Source organism: Electrophorus electricus, chromosome 17 (genome assembly GCF_013358815.1).
Source record: "Electrophorus electricus isolate fEleEle1 chromosome 17, fEleEle1.pri, whole genome shotgun sequence".
Classification (NCBI taxonomy): domain Eukaryota; kingdom Metazoa; phylum Chordata; class Actinopteri; order Gymnotiformes; family Gymnotidae; genus Electrophorus; species Electrophorus electricus.
Genome location: NC_049551.1, coordinates 17,158,153 through 17,173,426, shown reverse-complemented (window position 1 = coordinate 17,173,426; position 15,274 = coordinate 17,158,153). Strand labels below are relative to the sequence as shown.

General features: G+C 45.5%; 2 protein-coding genes across 4 annotated transcripts; both read left to right on the top strand.

Moving 5' to 3' along the window:
• The first annotated feature begins 236 nt into the window (after positions 1-236).
• Positions 237-1,957, top strand: LOC113584123 (cyclin-dependent kinase 2-associated protein 1). The gene is made up of 4 exons (XM_027020863.2): positions 237-414; positions 956-1,053; positions 1,156-1,282; positions 1,367-1,957. Exons 1-4 carry the CDS (start codon positions 360-362, stop codon positions 1,432-1,434), a joined length of 348 nt encoding a protein of 115 aa, XP_026876664.1. The 5' UTR covers positions 237-359; the 3' UTR covers positions 1,435-1,957.
• A 336-nt stretch (positions 1,958-2,293) lies between these two features.
• Positions 2,294-15,163, top strand: LOC113584510 (M-phase phosphoprotein 9). 3 transcript variants are annotated; one of them, XM_027021481.2, is made up of 24 exons: positions 2,294-2,379; positions 3,457-3,755; positions 3,880-4,027; positions 4,520-4,609; positions 4,716-5,146; positions 5,640-5,784; positions 6,568-6,640; positions 6,846-6,949; positions 7,155-7,238; positions 7,688-8,097; positions 9,359-9,508; positions 9,641-9,728; positions 10,136-10,351; positions 10,481-10,528; positions 10,620-10,684; positions 10,845-10,946; positions 11,126-11,236; positions 11,403-11,542; positions 11,636-11,803; positions 11,971-12,091; positions 12,205-12,281; positions 12,567-12,784; positions 13,974-14,042; positions 14,162-15,163. In XM_027021481.2, the coding sequence occupies exons 2-24, from the start codon at positions 3,493-3,495 to the stop codon at positions 14,261-14,263; spliced, it is 3,423 nt and encodes a 1,140-aa protein (XP_026877282.2). In that variant the 5' UTR covers positions 2,294-2,379; positions 3,457-3,492; the 3' UTR covers positions 14,264-15,163. The 3 variants fall into 3 exon arrangements, with proteins under 3 accessions (XP_026877282.2, XP_026877276.2, XP_026877268.2); XM_027021475.2 differs by having other exon boundaries at positions 7,116-7,238; positions 7,691-8,097; XM_027021467.2 differs by having other exon boundaries at positions 7,116-7,238.
• The last annotated feature ends 111 nt before the right edge of the window (positions 15,164-15,274 follow it).

Here is a 15,274-nt window from a genome sequence, read left to right as displayed (position 1 = left end):
TTTACCACTCCGGTGATATTTTAACTATTTAATTAACGTCGTTCTTAAAGACGTTTTTATATGGTGGGGGGAGTTTAAACTACTCAAATGAACAGCTTTTAATAATCTTTATTGGCTTTTAAAAACTTTCTGATTTTGTCAGGAGCGGCTGTGGTGTGTGTGTAGCTCCTAATCGCACTTGTGCGGGGTTTTGTCCTGCAACAGCACCGGGGTAATGATGGACTGCGCGGTGGGTGTCAATACAACTGACGGCCATATTTGCCGGTGCTGCTCTGCTGTAAACAAAAAGTGTCTGAGAGACGGACGCTTCGCCGAATTTAGGGACATTTTTATTTCTGTAATCTATTACGTCTCTAGGAATGTCTTACAAACCTAACCCGCACCAGCACATCCCGGGAACTTCGGGGAACCAAGGTAAGCGAAAAAATGCGGGCAAGCGTGAAATCTTCGGTAAGTTATGTCGAATGCAAAATCTGGCGTTACAAAGGACACCTGGGGAAAAGCGCGTAGTTTTAGTCCAGTCAGACAGCTAAAGGGTCAGATCCTCAGAGCTAGGCTAATTCATAGCCGCCATTATTACCACTGGAAAAAGCGCCTTCCTCGCTTACACTCAAGGAAATTCTAGTCGTAACGTGGTATCGGTCCTGGGTCAAAAGTTCATGTCGTTATTTGGTCAAATATTTCTCGATGGAGGCCGCCACACTGTAATAAAAACGTATCCTTTTAGCGGCTAAGATCAGCCCCGTTCCGTTTCCTCCATGATAGTCTCTCCAGGCTCGTTGATTGATCGGATTCAATGTGTGTTTTTTTTATTTCTCTTCGAGGACACCTAGTGTTCAAAGATGGTACTGCGCCCAGTTGATTCAATGCGAAAAGGGCTGCGAGAATTTCTTGTGAAGCATACACGATCTTCTCTGAAATCCTACGTGAAAAGTACACGCTTTGTCCATTTTAGGTGGGAACATTCCTTCTCCTTCTTCAAACATCTCAACAGTTCAGTCTTACAGACCAATAATAAATGATTTTGGGCCACCGTCATTGGGATTCTTACAGGTAAGTCAATCCATAATTAAGGTACTCCTTTTGTTAATTATGAATAAACATCAAGTCTACTAATAAAAAAACAACAAAAAACAACTGTTTTCCAATATACAGGGTCCAAATGGAACCCAGGCTCCTCAGAGCAAATACGCTGAACTTCTTGCCATCATCGAAGAGCTAGGGAAAGAAATTAGACCAACGTATGCTGGAAGTAAAAGTGCTATGGAACGACTCAAAAGAGGTATCGTTATTGTCTTCTCAATTTTTTTTATACATATAGTGATTTTATATTGTTTGCAAACATTACTTTTTTGTATTTTTGAAGGTATAATTCATGCAAGAGGCCTTGTACGAGAGTGTTTGGCAGAAACAGAAAGAAATGCAAGATCTTAGCAACAGGATCCTGACTCACCAAAGAGCAGAATAATTCTTTCCTTTCTTTTATACAACAGAGAGCTGCATGGCTTCACCATAACGGAGGGATGAAACAATCAAAATGTTTGCTTTTGGTAATGTTAAGTCATGCATTGGAGTCATTGCAACATCATGCAGAGAATTTTATCCTCTATGTGATGAATGCATCAAGAATTTGATCATTGCTGTTTGAGGTTTTATTTCTCTTATTACTATTATTACATTTTTTTTCTTTAAGAACAAGCAAGCAAAACTGCATGTAAGGGAAATATGGACCCAAGTTTGAAAGTGCATGGCTCTTAGAGTAGGGGGCGGCCTCTTGATTAAGTATGGGGATCACGTGAATGTTTTTGCGTTTAGATTCGGGACATACTGAGGGCAGTTATAGTACTGCCATTATTAGTCTTTTATTTATTACCTTGTGTAATAAAATGTATTTTCATGTAAAAAGACCACTTTTTGGAATTTTGTATAAATACCAATAAAAGACATTTGTTGTGTACATGGTTTCGGTGGTTTCATCCTCTGCATTGCGATTTTTGGGATATGTTTTGTTTCGTAGAACCAAATCATTAACCATGGAACGCTATTTTATAGCTTTGCACACTGAAATATTTTTCTAGTGCTTATAAATGAAGACTGTTGCCTTTACTCACAAGACAACCAATCAGAGCGACAAAACTACAGTTGTTTTCTTAAAGCATGCTGAATAGGTCAGGACTATGTCGAATATTAGATTGGCCAATCAACTTACACCTTTTGGAAGTCTTTTGACCAATAGTATGCTGTGGCGCATTTTTTTCGACCAATAGTGTTCCGCGGCGCATTTTGTCGTTGATGTATGTTGATTGAACGTTGTGGTGCAGCGAGAGGGACGCATAAGGGACGTGTCAAAATGGGAGAAGTGGTGATACAAGTTTACAAGTAAGTGCAGTTGACTTCGTGTTCATGTTGTGATCGCTAAATGAGTGTTAGTACTTTTTAAATCGGGACTGGTTTGGTTCAAGGGCGGTCGTAAGGTAATTAGAACCGCTAGCTAGCTAGGTTAGCTTAGCTGGAAGTAGCTAGGTGGGCAGCTAGCGGTTATCTTATCTTATCTTAGCCAGGGCAGCTAGCGGTTAGCTTATCTTATTTTAGCCAGGGCAGCTAGCGGTTAGTTTAGCCAATCTTAGCCAGGGCAGCTAGCGGTTAGCTTATCTTAGCCAGGGCAGCTAGCGGTTAGCTAACCTAGCTAGCTGTCGTACGTTAGCTAACGGGAAGTTCCGTTGCCACCTAGCTACGTCCCCTGGTCCCTTTATGCTAGCACCTGTCTCAGGTGATGTAGGTTAATGTTTAAGACCACGTGTATGAAGTTATCCTGGTTTATTAAGCGTAGTATACGGTAGCTAGGTGGCTGTATACGTAAATAAACCATGGCTAGAAAGGTTGGCTCGTTTGCAAAGCCACGTAAAGTCGCGAATTCAAGTTAGCTAGCGCTGACTGATGCGAAATGAATGACTGCAAGCTGTTCGAAGTTTTGTAGTTTGCTAGCTGTCTCATTAGGAATACAAATGTGCTGTTCTCCCTTCGAATTTGGAGATTATATGGGATTTCTTTCTTTAAAACTGGCGCCAAGCCCTGCTCGGCTGAGTGTTGGTGGTTATGGCTATCGCAGACATGCTCTATGCCCTAGGCTAGGATCACCTAGGCTATGTAGGCTAGCTTCGTTTTAACGGTTTAACAACAGCTGCGCAGTATGCTGATCTGATTAAATGAAAGTAGCTCGGTTTTTTTACTCTTCATTTGCTAAAGATTTTATTGTAGGAAATACCTATGATTTCCACAGAAACAGCCTGCTTGCATTTTTGTTTACAGTGCATCTCTATTCTGTTTATGAACGTTAGTCTTCGGCACATTATTACAGTTTGGTGCGACGTAATTCTATTTGCTGTAGTGTCGCACTGTGTGCGTAACTGCTTGATTGCTTGTACTTTTTATTGTTTATTCCTTGTTTCCTTACAGCTCTCAAATGCATTCACCTAGCCAGGCCGATTAAGCATGTCCACAGATGACAGCATCTCAGAGGACGTGTCCAGCTCCGTGGCTCTGAGCCACGATCAAATTAGTGCCAATGGCGGGAAGGAGAGTGAGGCATCTGGTGTGTCTTCAGAGGACACGGTGTCAGGCCTGGCTGTCCCCGAGGAGGACCGCTCTGGTGCCCTCCAAGTGCGGGCCCTGGAAGGCTTCCTCCAGGTCGCCGAAGGAGCTGAGCTAACCCATCCCTTGGACATACCAGCGCGCAACATTTCCCACAAACTAAGGTTCCTGGTTACCCCTCTGCCAGTGCACGTCTTTGTTTACGGTTTTCGAACACCCTCCAGATATTATTCATGTTGAGGAAAGGAGAAAAACCCTTTTTGTTGTTGTCCAAATCACATGCTGCAGGAATCTATGTCTTCGTACTGAGGAGGAGTTTGGCTCAGGGAGGAACTTGCCCTTCATCAACCCCAGCTCTTTGGAGACCCTTCGTGCGCTGGTGCAGGAGATCCAGAGCAGCGGTGAGACCGACCCCGAGGTGTGGAAGAACTGTGAGGTAAGGGGCATGATGTCCTGACTGTAGCTATGGTGGAAGCACTCACACTGAGATACACGACTAGGCCACAGTTAGCTCACTCCACCCCCAGACCACCTGGACGAGAGATGATGCTGAAATGTCACTTCAAATGGAAAGCATCCCCAGAGATATACAGATTAAGTTGTCTTAAGGTGGATTTAGTAGGATAGCCTTGTTTATAGCAAAAGGCAACAATTTGGAAAACTCAATGTTTTCTCTTCCATGATATAGTCCTTTTTATTTTTGTAAATGTTTAAAGTATGTATTGTGCTTAATTTGCAAGAAAATTGCTCAACACACTACTGTTTAGTAATGGTAGTAAAATTTAACAGGTTTTAACAGTTGTCGTCATTCATAATCAGTAATGTTAAAGGTGCTGGGGGTGAAGCACTCATTTAATGTTTACTTACAGGTGATAATATAAACTGGTTTTGATGGCATGCCCTCATTAGGCCATGTCTCGTCCAACAGGGCAGGTGGCTGCAGCTCTTTCAGCTGGTGGAAAAGCAATACCAAGAACAAATTCTTGCTCAGCAAGAACAGTACCAGTGCCAAATCCAGGTGAGTTAGAGAAGCAGTCGGAATGTTTTTTAGGACGTGTTGAGTATTTTTGCTTTGTTTTGGTTTTTGTTTTTTTCCTCCATGTGCTCGTGTTGTCTCGTCTCAGCTCATTCAGGATGAGATCAAAGCGTTGGTGCAGCTACAGAACCGGCCCAACCCCACCAAGGCAGAGCCTCCGGGGCACGTAACAAATGACAGCCAGAGGTGCGTGCCGGGGGCGGGACCCACATCTTCTACGGTCGACCCGCAGGAGAACTCCGATGAGGGGCCGGTGACAGTCCTGAGCAGCGGCTATGGGACGCTGTCAGCCTGGGAGCCCACGCCGGAGCCGGGACCGCCCCATGTGGCTGAGGGGAGGGGGGGCGCGCCGTGGCTCGCCAGACAGCAGGGCAGCAGTCTTGCACGTTCTCCTTTAGCTGAAACAAGCCTGCAGGTGCGGGATGCTGTCCTGAACATCTCCGCCCCTCCCACTGGCACACCTCAAGCGACTGCCTCTGCTGTGACTAGCCCCCCTGCTGATGAGCAGAGACTAAACAGGTGAATGTCAATTTTATACTATTGGGCCTTTGTCTGACTCAGCCCAGTGATGAATCATGTTTAACATGTTATCCCAAAAACATGTGACGCCAGCACTGTGCTTATTTCTGTGAGCTGGGGTAAAACAAAGTTCAAATATTTGTAATTTTACTAGAAACCTTCTCTTGTATATTGTGATCAGAGGACTAAAACCATCTCGCTAATGGCTGGTGCAGCAATTTCACAAAATAATTTATTTCTTGGCTTTATTAAGATGTAAACCAGGGCCAGTTTCTATAACCTAATGTTGAGTTGTGTAGCTGCATGGTTTACTTTAAGATGAACCATGTCAGTGTAAACATGGGTTAGATATATTTCTCCATAGGGAATCCCCCTCCCCTGTTTAAACTGAACAGAAAGAGCTTTATAACCTGATACAAAAGTTTTACTGATGATTCAGTAGTAAGTGCTAAGATTTTCCGGTCTATTCTCTTGTGTTGCTGTGTCTTGCTAGTCAACTGCTGACCTCCTGGGCCCAGAGGCAGAAACACAGGCAAAAGAGAACCAAAGTGGCCCAAAAGCGTTCACCGCCGACGAAGAGGAGAGAGGACTGCAGGCCAGACAGCTCTCCAAAGGAGCACATGGCCAGCATGGATGAGGTAAGAAAACATCCCCTGTTTTTTTGGATTCCTCTTTTGTCAGTTTTTACAAAAATGTTCAGACTACAGCATTGTGCTGGTTCTTGTTTTCAGTTGTGCGTTTTATTCCTACTGAAGAATCAAGTCTCGTAGTCGGTTCTGTAATTGGTGTTAGTAATTAGGGCTGTGTACATTACCTTCAGACTTCATTACAAAGACTGTAGGAGTCACCCTACCCAGGACTCGAACCCAGGGCTGAGAGGAGGTAAACATGAGCGCTGACCACCAGACCAAAGAGCATATCTCTGGCACAGCAGCCAGAGCTCCAATTTATCCTTCCTAAGTCTTATCGATGCGTGAATTGATGGTCACAGCTATATTGATATTTATGGATGTCAACTTGGTGTGAAACTTGGTGTTCAAGTTTGTGTAATATTAAAAATGTCCAGCAGGGGGCACCTCAAAGGGGGAAAAAAAACCCCAAGAGTTTTTCTTTACACTGGTACTTTAGTTACCCTCCCCATTGACTGTTATTGGCTTATTTGTTATCATTTCTTAATGTATTGTTATTAAATAAGAATAGCAATGGTATTTTTGGTAACATTTACCTTAATAAAAATTTTGTACAACAGTTAGGCATCATATTGTATCGTATCGTGAAGTTACTGGCGATGCGCTGCCCTGATGGTAACATGGTGTGGAGGTGTGGACTCAGGGTCTGTTTATACACAACGGTCCCTTTTCTGTTCTGTGGGGTGTGTGGTTTTTTTTTTTTTTTTGTTTTGTTTTTTTGGGTTTCTTCAGCCTGGTTGCACTGGAGTGTATTCAAAACCCGTTGCTCTGAAGAGAAGTGACAGTCTCGTGTCTGAAGCCTCAGGTAATTGCTACCAACCACAAACCTAAAAATTTCATTGTATAATTAAACATTTAGATTATAAATCTTATCTAAATGTTTAATTGTGAGTTTTCAATATCAGTGGGAAATGCTAGAAACTAAGCCTAATCTGAATTGCAAATATAAGTGTATTTTGTGGTGATGTGTACACATTCAAACTTTAATTGCTTTACTGTATTTTCCAAAGGTCTGACCTACTGGAAGTTGGAGGAGAGCGAGCTCTATCACCCTCTACCTGACAGCTTTGAAAGTCTTTCTTTCTTCCTAATGCAGGAAGTGTCTGTGAACCAGGTAAACATGGCCTGACTGTCTCAACTGTGCTCGTAGTGAGATGCATTTCTGCTCACTGCATCATATGGAGGTTTTTGGGGAGGTGTTTTGGGGTATATTTAAAAAAAAAAAAAGTTTTGCTTTTTGTGTTCTGTATTCCTGAGTTATACATCCCTGTCCCCTGCAGCCTCTAGCAGATGAGGCCAGACTCTCTCTGTCTCTAAAGGAGATCTATCAGAGGAAGCAGAAGGGAGACCCCAAAGGCCAGGAGTGGGACTCCCTCATCACCTCTGATGCGTCCTCCCTTCAGGTGAGCGAGCACCCGGGTCATAGTGCTGCTTCCAGCTCTTTACCGCCTTTACCTGCAGGTCTGCTGCGAGGAACACAGTTTAAGGTGCATTCACAAGTTCATTATGTAACTGGACGTATTTATTTGATGCTGGGACATTATGAAAGCCTACTTTAGTACATATTTATAAGGGCAGCTGCCAAAAAAGAATCGAAAAAAACCCCCGCAACCTGCTGAAATTCGAGGCACTGATAAATGGGTTGGACATTCCTGAAATAACATCTGAATAAAACATGGAGAAGCTTTCTTGATTTGATACAATTCCCAAAATCCCAGTTTTCCTCTTTGTAATATAGATCCATCCATTCTTCCCCTTCCTGAAGTTACGCAGTCATTTGGCAGCTAGGCGGATTCCTGTAGTCTGACCTAGAATTGTGTGTGATGTTATGACGTAATGGTGCACGCTACAGCAGGTGCTGCCTCTGGACCCCACGGTGCCAGCGAGGCCGTCGGAGCGCACGTCGGGCTTCACGTCACCCTCCCGCTTCAGCAGTCCGTCTCTCACGGGCCGGTCCCGCCTCTGCCCCGCTGCCGGCGTCGGCCCCGTCAGCCCAGACTCTGTGGCAGCACTGCCCAGCGGCACCGACACCGACTGCGTGTCCAATGCTAGCAGTCTGTCCACCCAGCCCGGCCTCGAGCGGAGCCCGGTCTCTCCGATCCCTTGCGCCCCGCCAACCCAGCTGGGCAACAGCGAGGACGAAGGCAGCCACACGGCCTCGGTGACGCTGCGGCCGGCGCGGCTGCCCAGACGAGAGCGGCGCCCGAGCGGCAGGGGGCCAGACGCTTCCACCTCTCTGGATGACCCCGTGGTCCTCTCGCTGTAAGAGCCGCACGCCACAAATCACCAAGACAGCCTCACCAAGTCACAGTCCGCCCGTGTTTCATTAGACCTCAGTTTAGTCACGTCTTTATTTAACGAGCACCTTTCAAAAGTGCACCAAACAGCTTTGCAGTTTAGTCAAATGATTACAACAATATTAAAAAGGAATGGTGTAAAAATAAACAGAGAATTAAATGACAGCAAACTAAGAGTGTCGGGTATGGTAAAAGGACGTGATGGAGCAGAACAGGTGCTGTCTCTTGTCCTGGTACCACTCAGTAGCCCAGCAGCTCCATTTTAGACCAGGCTGACTGGCAAACTCCATATAGAGTGCACACACAAAAATCAAGAATGAATTAATGACTGACATTTTCCAAATATTTTAATAGGCATGATGGATTTTAGCTTCACAATCAATTTAAACTGGAAAACAAAAGCTTACATGCTTGCTATCATACTGTAGAAAACAATTTGACATACAGCATTAGTCTCTTAGACAAAGTTGAAATTGAAGGAGCGTTTTCTGCCAGAAATCAGTGGGTATCTGTACTGTATGTGTAACAGTGATGAGAAATATTACACTTTGCAAGCTTCAAGAGGCAGCATATGAAAATGAAAAAAGGGGCCTGAGATGGAGGCCTTGGTGCAGGTGAAGGGCAATGGAGATGAATGTCTTAAATATCTTAATTTTATGGTTTTGGTGCAAGACGCCACTTGAAAATCCCTGGATGACAACACCACAGCTGACAGTCCAAAAGAATGGTGTGGTTAACCTGTCAAAGGCTAATAAAATTACAACTGCATACATTGCAGAATCAGCAGTCAACAGTTAATCATTAAATACCCCAAGGAGGGCAGGTTCTGAGCTATGGTGTGGTCTTAAGTCAAACTAGAATTTATCCAGAATGATGATGGAGGCTAAAAAGAAGACAACTTTCTGCAAAAGCTTTGAAAAAAAAGTTCAAAAATTGCTCTAAAATTAAGATCTGACATAGGAAGCTTGCATGTTTAAGACAGTAAGGAGCAGTTCTACTGGCTAATGAACTGTTCACAATACACAGAATGCACTTTGAAAAAAGTGTAGGACTCCTATCCAAGAATGCAAGATAACACTGGTCAGTTTAGCGCGTGGCGCTATGTAAATGTTGTTGTGTTGGAGGCTGCACACATGGAACGGTGTGTGGTAGTAACTGCAGTAACTTCCAGCTCACCTTTGCCTGCGCACCTCAGCCCCTGTGTCTGTCTGGCCATCTTCACCCAGGCTGAGGCAGAACCTGAGGGAGAAACACGCACGGCACATAGCAGACGTCCGCGCCTACTACGAGGCCGAGATCAGCACACTGAGAGAGAAGCTGGACCTGGCTAGTTTACCCCTGGATGTGGAGAAGAGCAACCAGATCTTGCTAGAGAGGTTCTCCTCTGATCTTATTCCAGCCTATTTTAGGATAATTATAAAGATTGCATCTTTTAGCTATAGTCCTCCATGCGTAATAATCGCCATGTCACCGTGCATAATGATTGTGTCACTGATGGCCACTGACAGGTGTGAGCACCTGGAGAGAGCCCTCACAGAGGCCAGCGTGCGAATCCAGGAACTGGAGAACAGAAACCGGCACCTGGAGAGACAGCTGGTATGAGTCCCAGTTCACCTCGGAAGGCCCTACATGGCCCTGAGCGCTGTAGTGTGTTGTCACTAACAATACCTTGGTGGAATAGTCAGTTAACCACACTCAGCGCTGGAGGCCATTGGCATGGTATACGTGTCGCTGCCTCACCCTGTTTACCAAGATGTTCATACTGCAAGTGTCTGTGGGCCATCACTGGGCTTTCCTGATTTCTTTGTCTTGCGGGGAGAGTGAGTTGGGCCAAAACCATGGCTGCTGTCTGGCCCAACACTCTTCTGTTGTAGTACAAGTCCATCTCAGAGTTAAAACATGGCGAGAACCTTCACTTGCCTCCCATCTAAACATCGGTGCGATCTTTCCTTCATACCTTTTTACTTTTGCGTTTCCTGTGCCGATGCTTCCGGTGGGGCCAGGCGGACTGGCCGGAGCGCTACGCCGCCGCTGGTTCGGCGGTGCGGGCCCTACAGCTTCACCTGAAGGAGAGCGAGCGGAGCGGCAGGGAGAAGGAGGCGGCTGTGTCCAGGCTGAGGAGCCGCATGCGCCAGCTGGAGCAGGCGGCGCAGAGTGCCTGCAGGGATGCCCTCGAGAAGGACGCCCACGCCAAGAAGGAGCACAAGATGCTCCAGGACGTGAGTGTCTGCGGAGCGTGCGGTCGGCTCCCGTGCGGTTCGGATGGGTTGTGGTGACTGCTGGTGGCTGGTTGTGTAGTTGTGACGTTTCCTGCCGTCAGTCCATGATGTTGATCTGATCACTTTCAGCTTCTTCAGGAGTACGACTCGTTAAGAAAGGATCACGAGGGAGTTAAGGTTAAAAAATATATACATATACAAATTACAATGTGTGTGCAAGTCGGTATTCTTCCTAAATGGAAAATGTGTTTCTCTGTTTTAAACACAGGACAATTTGGTGGTGACTGAGAATAAACTCTTTGATGCCAATGAAGAAATATCAGATCTGAAGAGGTGATTCACATTTTAAAAAGCTCAGTCACAGTTCCTGGGTCAAACTCTTCCTTAGATTATCAGTATGAAATCTAGCCTTCAGTGGAGCAGAAATGGTGTCACTGAAATAAATCCATGTGTATGCAAATGTCCGTATGTAAATGTCACATGTGATTTTTAGGATCATCTCCAAACTGGAGGCCCAAGTTAAACAGCTGGAGCACGAGAACATGGCTAAAACTCGCCAGGCTCCCAAGAGCCACACTCAGCCTTCCGGAGCAGGGTATGGACCTGAAGACCTTGCTCATCTAAGGACCTAGAGAACAGTCATTAGGAAAGACTGAGTGCACAGAATTGTTCTAAATCTTAATAATGAATTAGATGACTACTGACTAGAAACTAACAGGTACTGTCCCATCTTTCCCATGTCTTTAACTCCTTGTTTTCTGAAATTCTCTTTAGTTTATTCCACCACCCTGATCTGCTGCTGTCACCAGGCCAAAGGCAACGTGATCTGGAATCTAGCAGGAAGAGCACTGGGCTTCCCAATAAGACAGCCATCCACTCAGAAGGGTACAGTTTAACCGCTCGGCACAGCCGCCCCGTGTGAGCGCCTCAGCATGCCCTGAGCATGTTTGACTCAGTGTTGGATCAATCAGGAGAGAGAGAATGCGCATGCGAGCTGCATTATGGTTGCTAAACACTAAAGCGCTGACGTTGTCTGCCACTCCACACCTAGACGCGTCTCGCCCCCTGAAAGAGAGCGAGCTCAAGAGCAGACGGCCAGGAGGGACGTCCCACTGGCTCCGGTGATGAAGGCTCTGATTCAGATGGAGGACACTAAGGCCACGGAGGGCCGGGCCCTGGCAAAGAGCGCCAGTAGGATCTGCTTACGTTTTCTATATCCTGAACCACATATGCTGACTGATGCAGTTCTGTGTACATTCTGTGTGTGTGTCTGCGTGCGTGCAGGGTTAGGAAGGAGGAGACCCACCGTTGCATTTGTAGACAACATAAGGGAGTCTTTTCTGGAGCAGGGGGCATCTGTGCTTCGGCCCCAGAGGAGCCTCTCTCCCGAGGGCCACCGCTCCTCGTCCCTGCCCCCCAGGACCCAGAGGGCAGGCCTTCCCTCCACACCCAGTGCGTAGCGCCCACACCAGCCTAGAGCAACAGCCACAAGTGTCTGGATCATCTGTAAAGTTCAAATATCAAACTCCTCAGTCAGTGTGGGGTTTTGAATGGAAATGCTGAGGTAGTTAGGCTAGTTAAAGCTCATTAGTGTGTGTGTGTGTGTGTGTGTGTGTTAGCAAAGAGAGAAACCCTGATACAGCCCCTTTCAGCCAAGTCTAGTCCCAAGCGATGCCCGACGGAGAACGTCTCCACAGCTTTCGGTCGCCCCCTGCCCTGCCAGCAGCACCTCCATACCAGGTTTGCGCTTTCTTTCCTCCTGAACAGAGCCTTAGCGGCTCCACACAGCCTCCCGTGGCTTATTTGGGCTTTGCTCTGCTGCACGTCCTAACACAAGTCGCCTCTGTGCTCAGGTTCAGTTGGCACTTGGATAAGAGAGGTTCCAGCGCCGGTGCGAGACTGCGCTTCACGCCCACGGAGGGATCAGAAGGTGCTTCTGCCTTTTTGCATTCGTTTTCATTCAGTTTTTTTTTTTTTTTTTTATCCAAAGCAAGTTGTGCCCTGATTTCAAGCATTTAGGGATTCTGTAGGTGTGTTGATGATACTACTGTCCCACTACCCTCAATGTCCCACATTTTGAGTTCAGCTGTTTGACCTACAGTAGTTTTATTTAAAGCTCAGCGCTAGTGCTTAACAGGGCTAACAGCTAATGAATGCTAGTACTAATGACACCTGTGAACATGGTGGGAATTTTTTTCTTTGTCGTTTCCCACAGCTAATGCACAGTCTGGCATGGGGTGGGCAGAGCCTACTGGAAGCAGTGACGTGGAGGAGCTGACCATGCCCCCCGGGCAGGAGGAGCAGACGGCTGCAGATGCGTCCCTACTTCCCCACGACCCCGGTGATGAGGCCAGCCTCTCCTATCACTCTCGCGTCCGCTCCCTGGCAGACGCTGAAAGGCTGTTTGACGAGCTCACGCAGGAGAAACAGCAGGTGAGCCTCGATTTTTGTGCTTTTGTCTGGATCCTGTACCGTGGTAATTTGTCACCGGTTGTAACCTGCCTCCTGGCCCCTGCAGCCTGTACAATCAGTGACACCCCACCCACATGAAACTTTCTTTTGGTTGGTATTTTTATAAGATCTTTTATGTACACTTGTTTGGTCTGCTGTTCAATTTTAATCAGTCTAGTGAACCATTTAAAAATGAGACAGGATTACTAATTACATAGAGAAGAGAGCTTTCCTTAATGTTTTCACTTGGTTGTCATTTCTGATCTGCTGTCTGGACAACTTTGTTTCCATAAGGTGTGCTTGTTAGGAAAGACAAATAAAAAGCCATCGTTTATGGTCCACATTGTTTACAGACTAACATTATGGGGCTGGCAAGGTGCCGTGGGTGTTAGCTGCACTCTAGATGGGGACGTCAGCAGGGAGGGGCCACCTTGCTCTGACCAGGACGCTAACAGGAGCTTGGGAGTGTACACTCGGAGAGCAGCGCGGGTGAATTGACAGAGCTTTTAATATAACGTGTCGCTATGTAAACAAAACAAGTTTGGCTTGGCCTCCAAGCCAGGCACCGCTCTGAGCCCGTCTGTACCTAAACGAATTGGCCACATATAAAGGCTGTGAACTGTAGCCTGAACAAGGAGAGACCAAAGCACTTCAGAAGACATGGTCTGAGCCAGGAGCTGTCCGAGGGCCAGTATGTCAGTATCTCTGTTCCATGTCCAAAACATTGTCGCTCACACACAGGCTGTGTAGAAAGGGCCCCATGGCCGGTGTGCTAATGACGTACTTTACGTTATAGCTATACAGACTTTTCAAAGCAAAAGGGGAATTCTCTCTCTCGCCCTGATACCCTCGCTCATCCCTTCATCCGTGATGCCAGCGAGGGAGTAGGATGCTGGTTAGAGTCTGAGTGTGGGTCACGCCCCCCCCGGGGTTCAGGCCACCTCATCATGCTGTATCGGATCTCTTATGCAATCTGCCTTTATTATTCATTGTGCAGAATGCCACTCCAGTTAACAATCTCTATTTTTAGAATAACCCCCCCCCCATGGTGGGAAGTAATTTCCAAGCCCCCCCTCGTTTCAGTTCCTCCCCAGTGCCGGACGCTCCACTCTTTTGTAGCGCTTGGTCTCCAAATATTTATGCAGTCTCTCTTCCCGTCTCGCTTCCACAGATTGAGGCAGCACTGAGTCGAATACCGGCAGCTGGGGCCAGGGCCTCCTTGCAGACCAAGCTCGATGAGGTACCTACAACTTCACCTCCCTCTCCATACCTTTCATAGAATATTTTTGGTTGTTGTGGTAAGTGTATTTTATGTTTCTGTACCAGTTTTCCCCTTACAAACATTTTTCTTTTCCCCAGGTGACATTAGAGAACCGGCTGGAGAAGGTGAATCGGGATTTAGGACACATCCGCATGACTCTGAAACGATTCAACATTCTTCGTTCTTCTGTCAACATATAGCTAGGAGTTCATTTCCTCTTCCAAGGACTGTAAAGACTCTCTTTTTTTAGACTCTGATAGAGGGCAGATATTTCTCCACTGTACATAATCTGATGTGTACATCTTAAATATTTCTACTTTTGTTATTGTAGGATATTTTTTATATGTTTTACTACATGGTAAAAATTCACATTTTTAAAGTATATTTTAATAATAACCACATTTGTCTATTAAAAAAAAACAAAACTATACTTTTTTATGTCATGAAATTGTATGCTTGACTCATTCAGGTTGATGTCTGTCATTTTATTGCTGATATGGTGACTGGCGAGACCGTACCTCTGAAGGTTTACAGTTCATGTTGGTTTTTAATCTTGAATTCCCAATAGTGCATTCCAGTTTGTTTTTGCCTTTTTATTCTATTCATACTTGAAACATGATTAAGTTATTGCTTGTTTTTTTGTTGCCATTTTCAGACAGAGGGGTTTTGTTGTATATTTTTGCCTTTTTTTATCCTCCCCTGTGCCAAATGTGAATATATCAAATAGCTTTTTGTTGCCTTGTCACACGATTTGAAAGACTCTTCTGGCTTGCAGCTCCCAAATGCAAATATCTACCTTACATCTCATTTTGATATTCCCATGAGCGACATAATTGCTTTTGTGACCTTTTCTGATTCCATGAAAAATATTCAACCAGCATTGATTGTTTACACACTGTTTTACAAGGCAGACCCTTTGATATTTTGAAGTATTTGTGCATCTTAGAATTGAACGCCTTTTGTAATGCATGGAAATTAAAATATTGCAGTGACTGATTTGAACTCTAAAAATGAATTAGGCTTATTCATTGTCCCTGTAGATCACTGGACGTATTTACTCTTGCACCAGGCTGCTTCTAAATAAAGAAATGCATATTTGAAAAAAACTGAGAACTGGGTGAATATTTATAATGCCTGTCAGATTGCTGATGTCCATTTTGTGATTTGCAGGACTCCGCGGTGATCTGATTTACTCGACGTCAAATTTCATC

Coding starts and splice junctions, on each gene's coding strand:
- LOC113584123 (XM_027020863.2), top strand. CDS start 360: ATGTCTTACAAACCTAACCCGCACCAGCACATCCCGGGAACTTCGGGG. Junction 415..955: donor GGGAACTTCGGGGAACCAAG/GTAAGCGAAAAA, acceptor TGTCCATTTTAG/GTGGGAACATTCCTTCTCCT. Junction 1,054..1,155: donor CGTCATTGGGATTCTTACAG/GTAAGTCAATCC, acceptor TCCAATATACAG/GGTCCAAATGGAACCCAGGC.
- LOC113584510 (XM_027021467.2), top strand. CDS start 3,493: ATGTCCACAGATGACAGCATCTCAGAGGACGTGTCCAGCTCCGTGGCT. Junction 11,237..11,402: donor ACAGCCATCCACTCAGAAGG/GTACAGTTTAAC, acceptor CTCCACACCTAG/ACGCGTCTCGCCCCCTGAAA. Junction 11,804..11,970: donor AGGCCTTCCCTCCACACCCA/GTGCGTAGCGCC, acceptor TGTGTGTGTTAG/CAAAGAGAGAAACCCTGATA.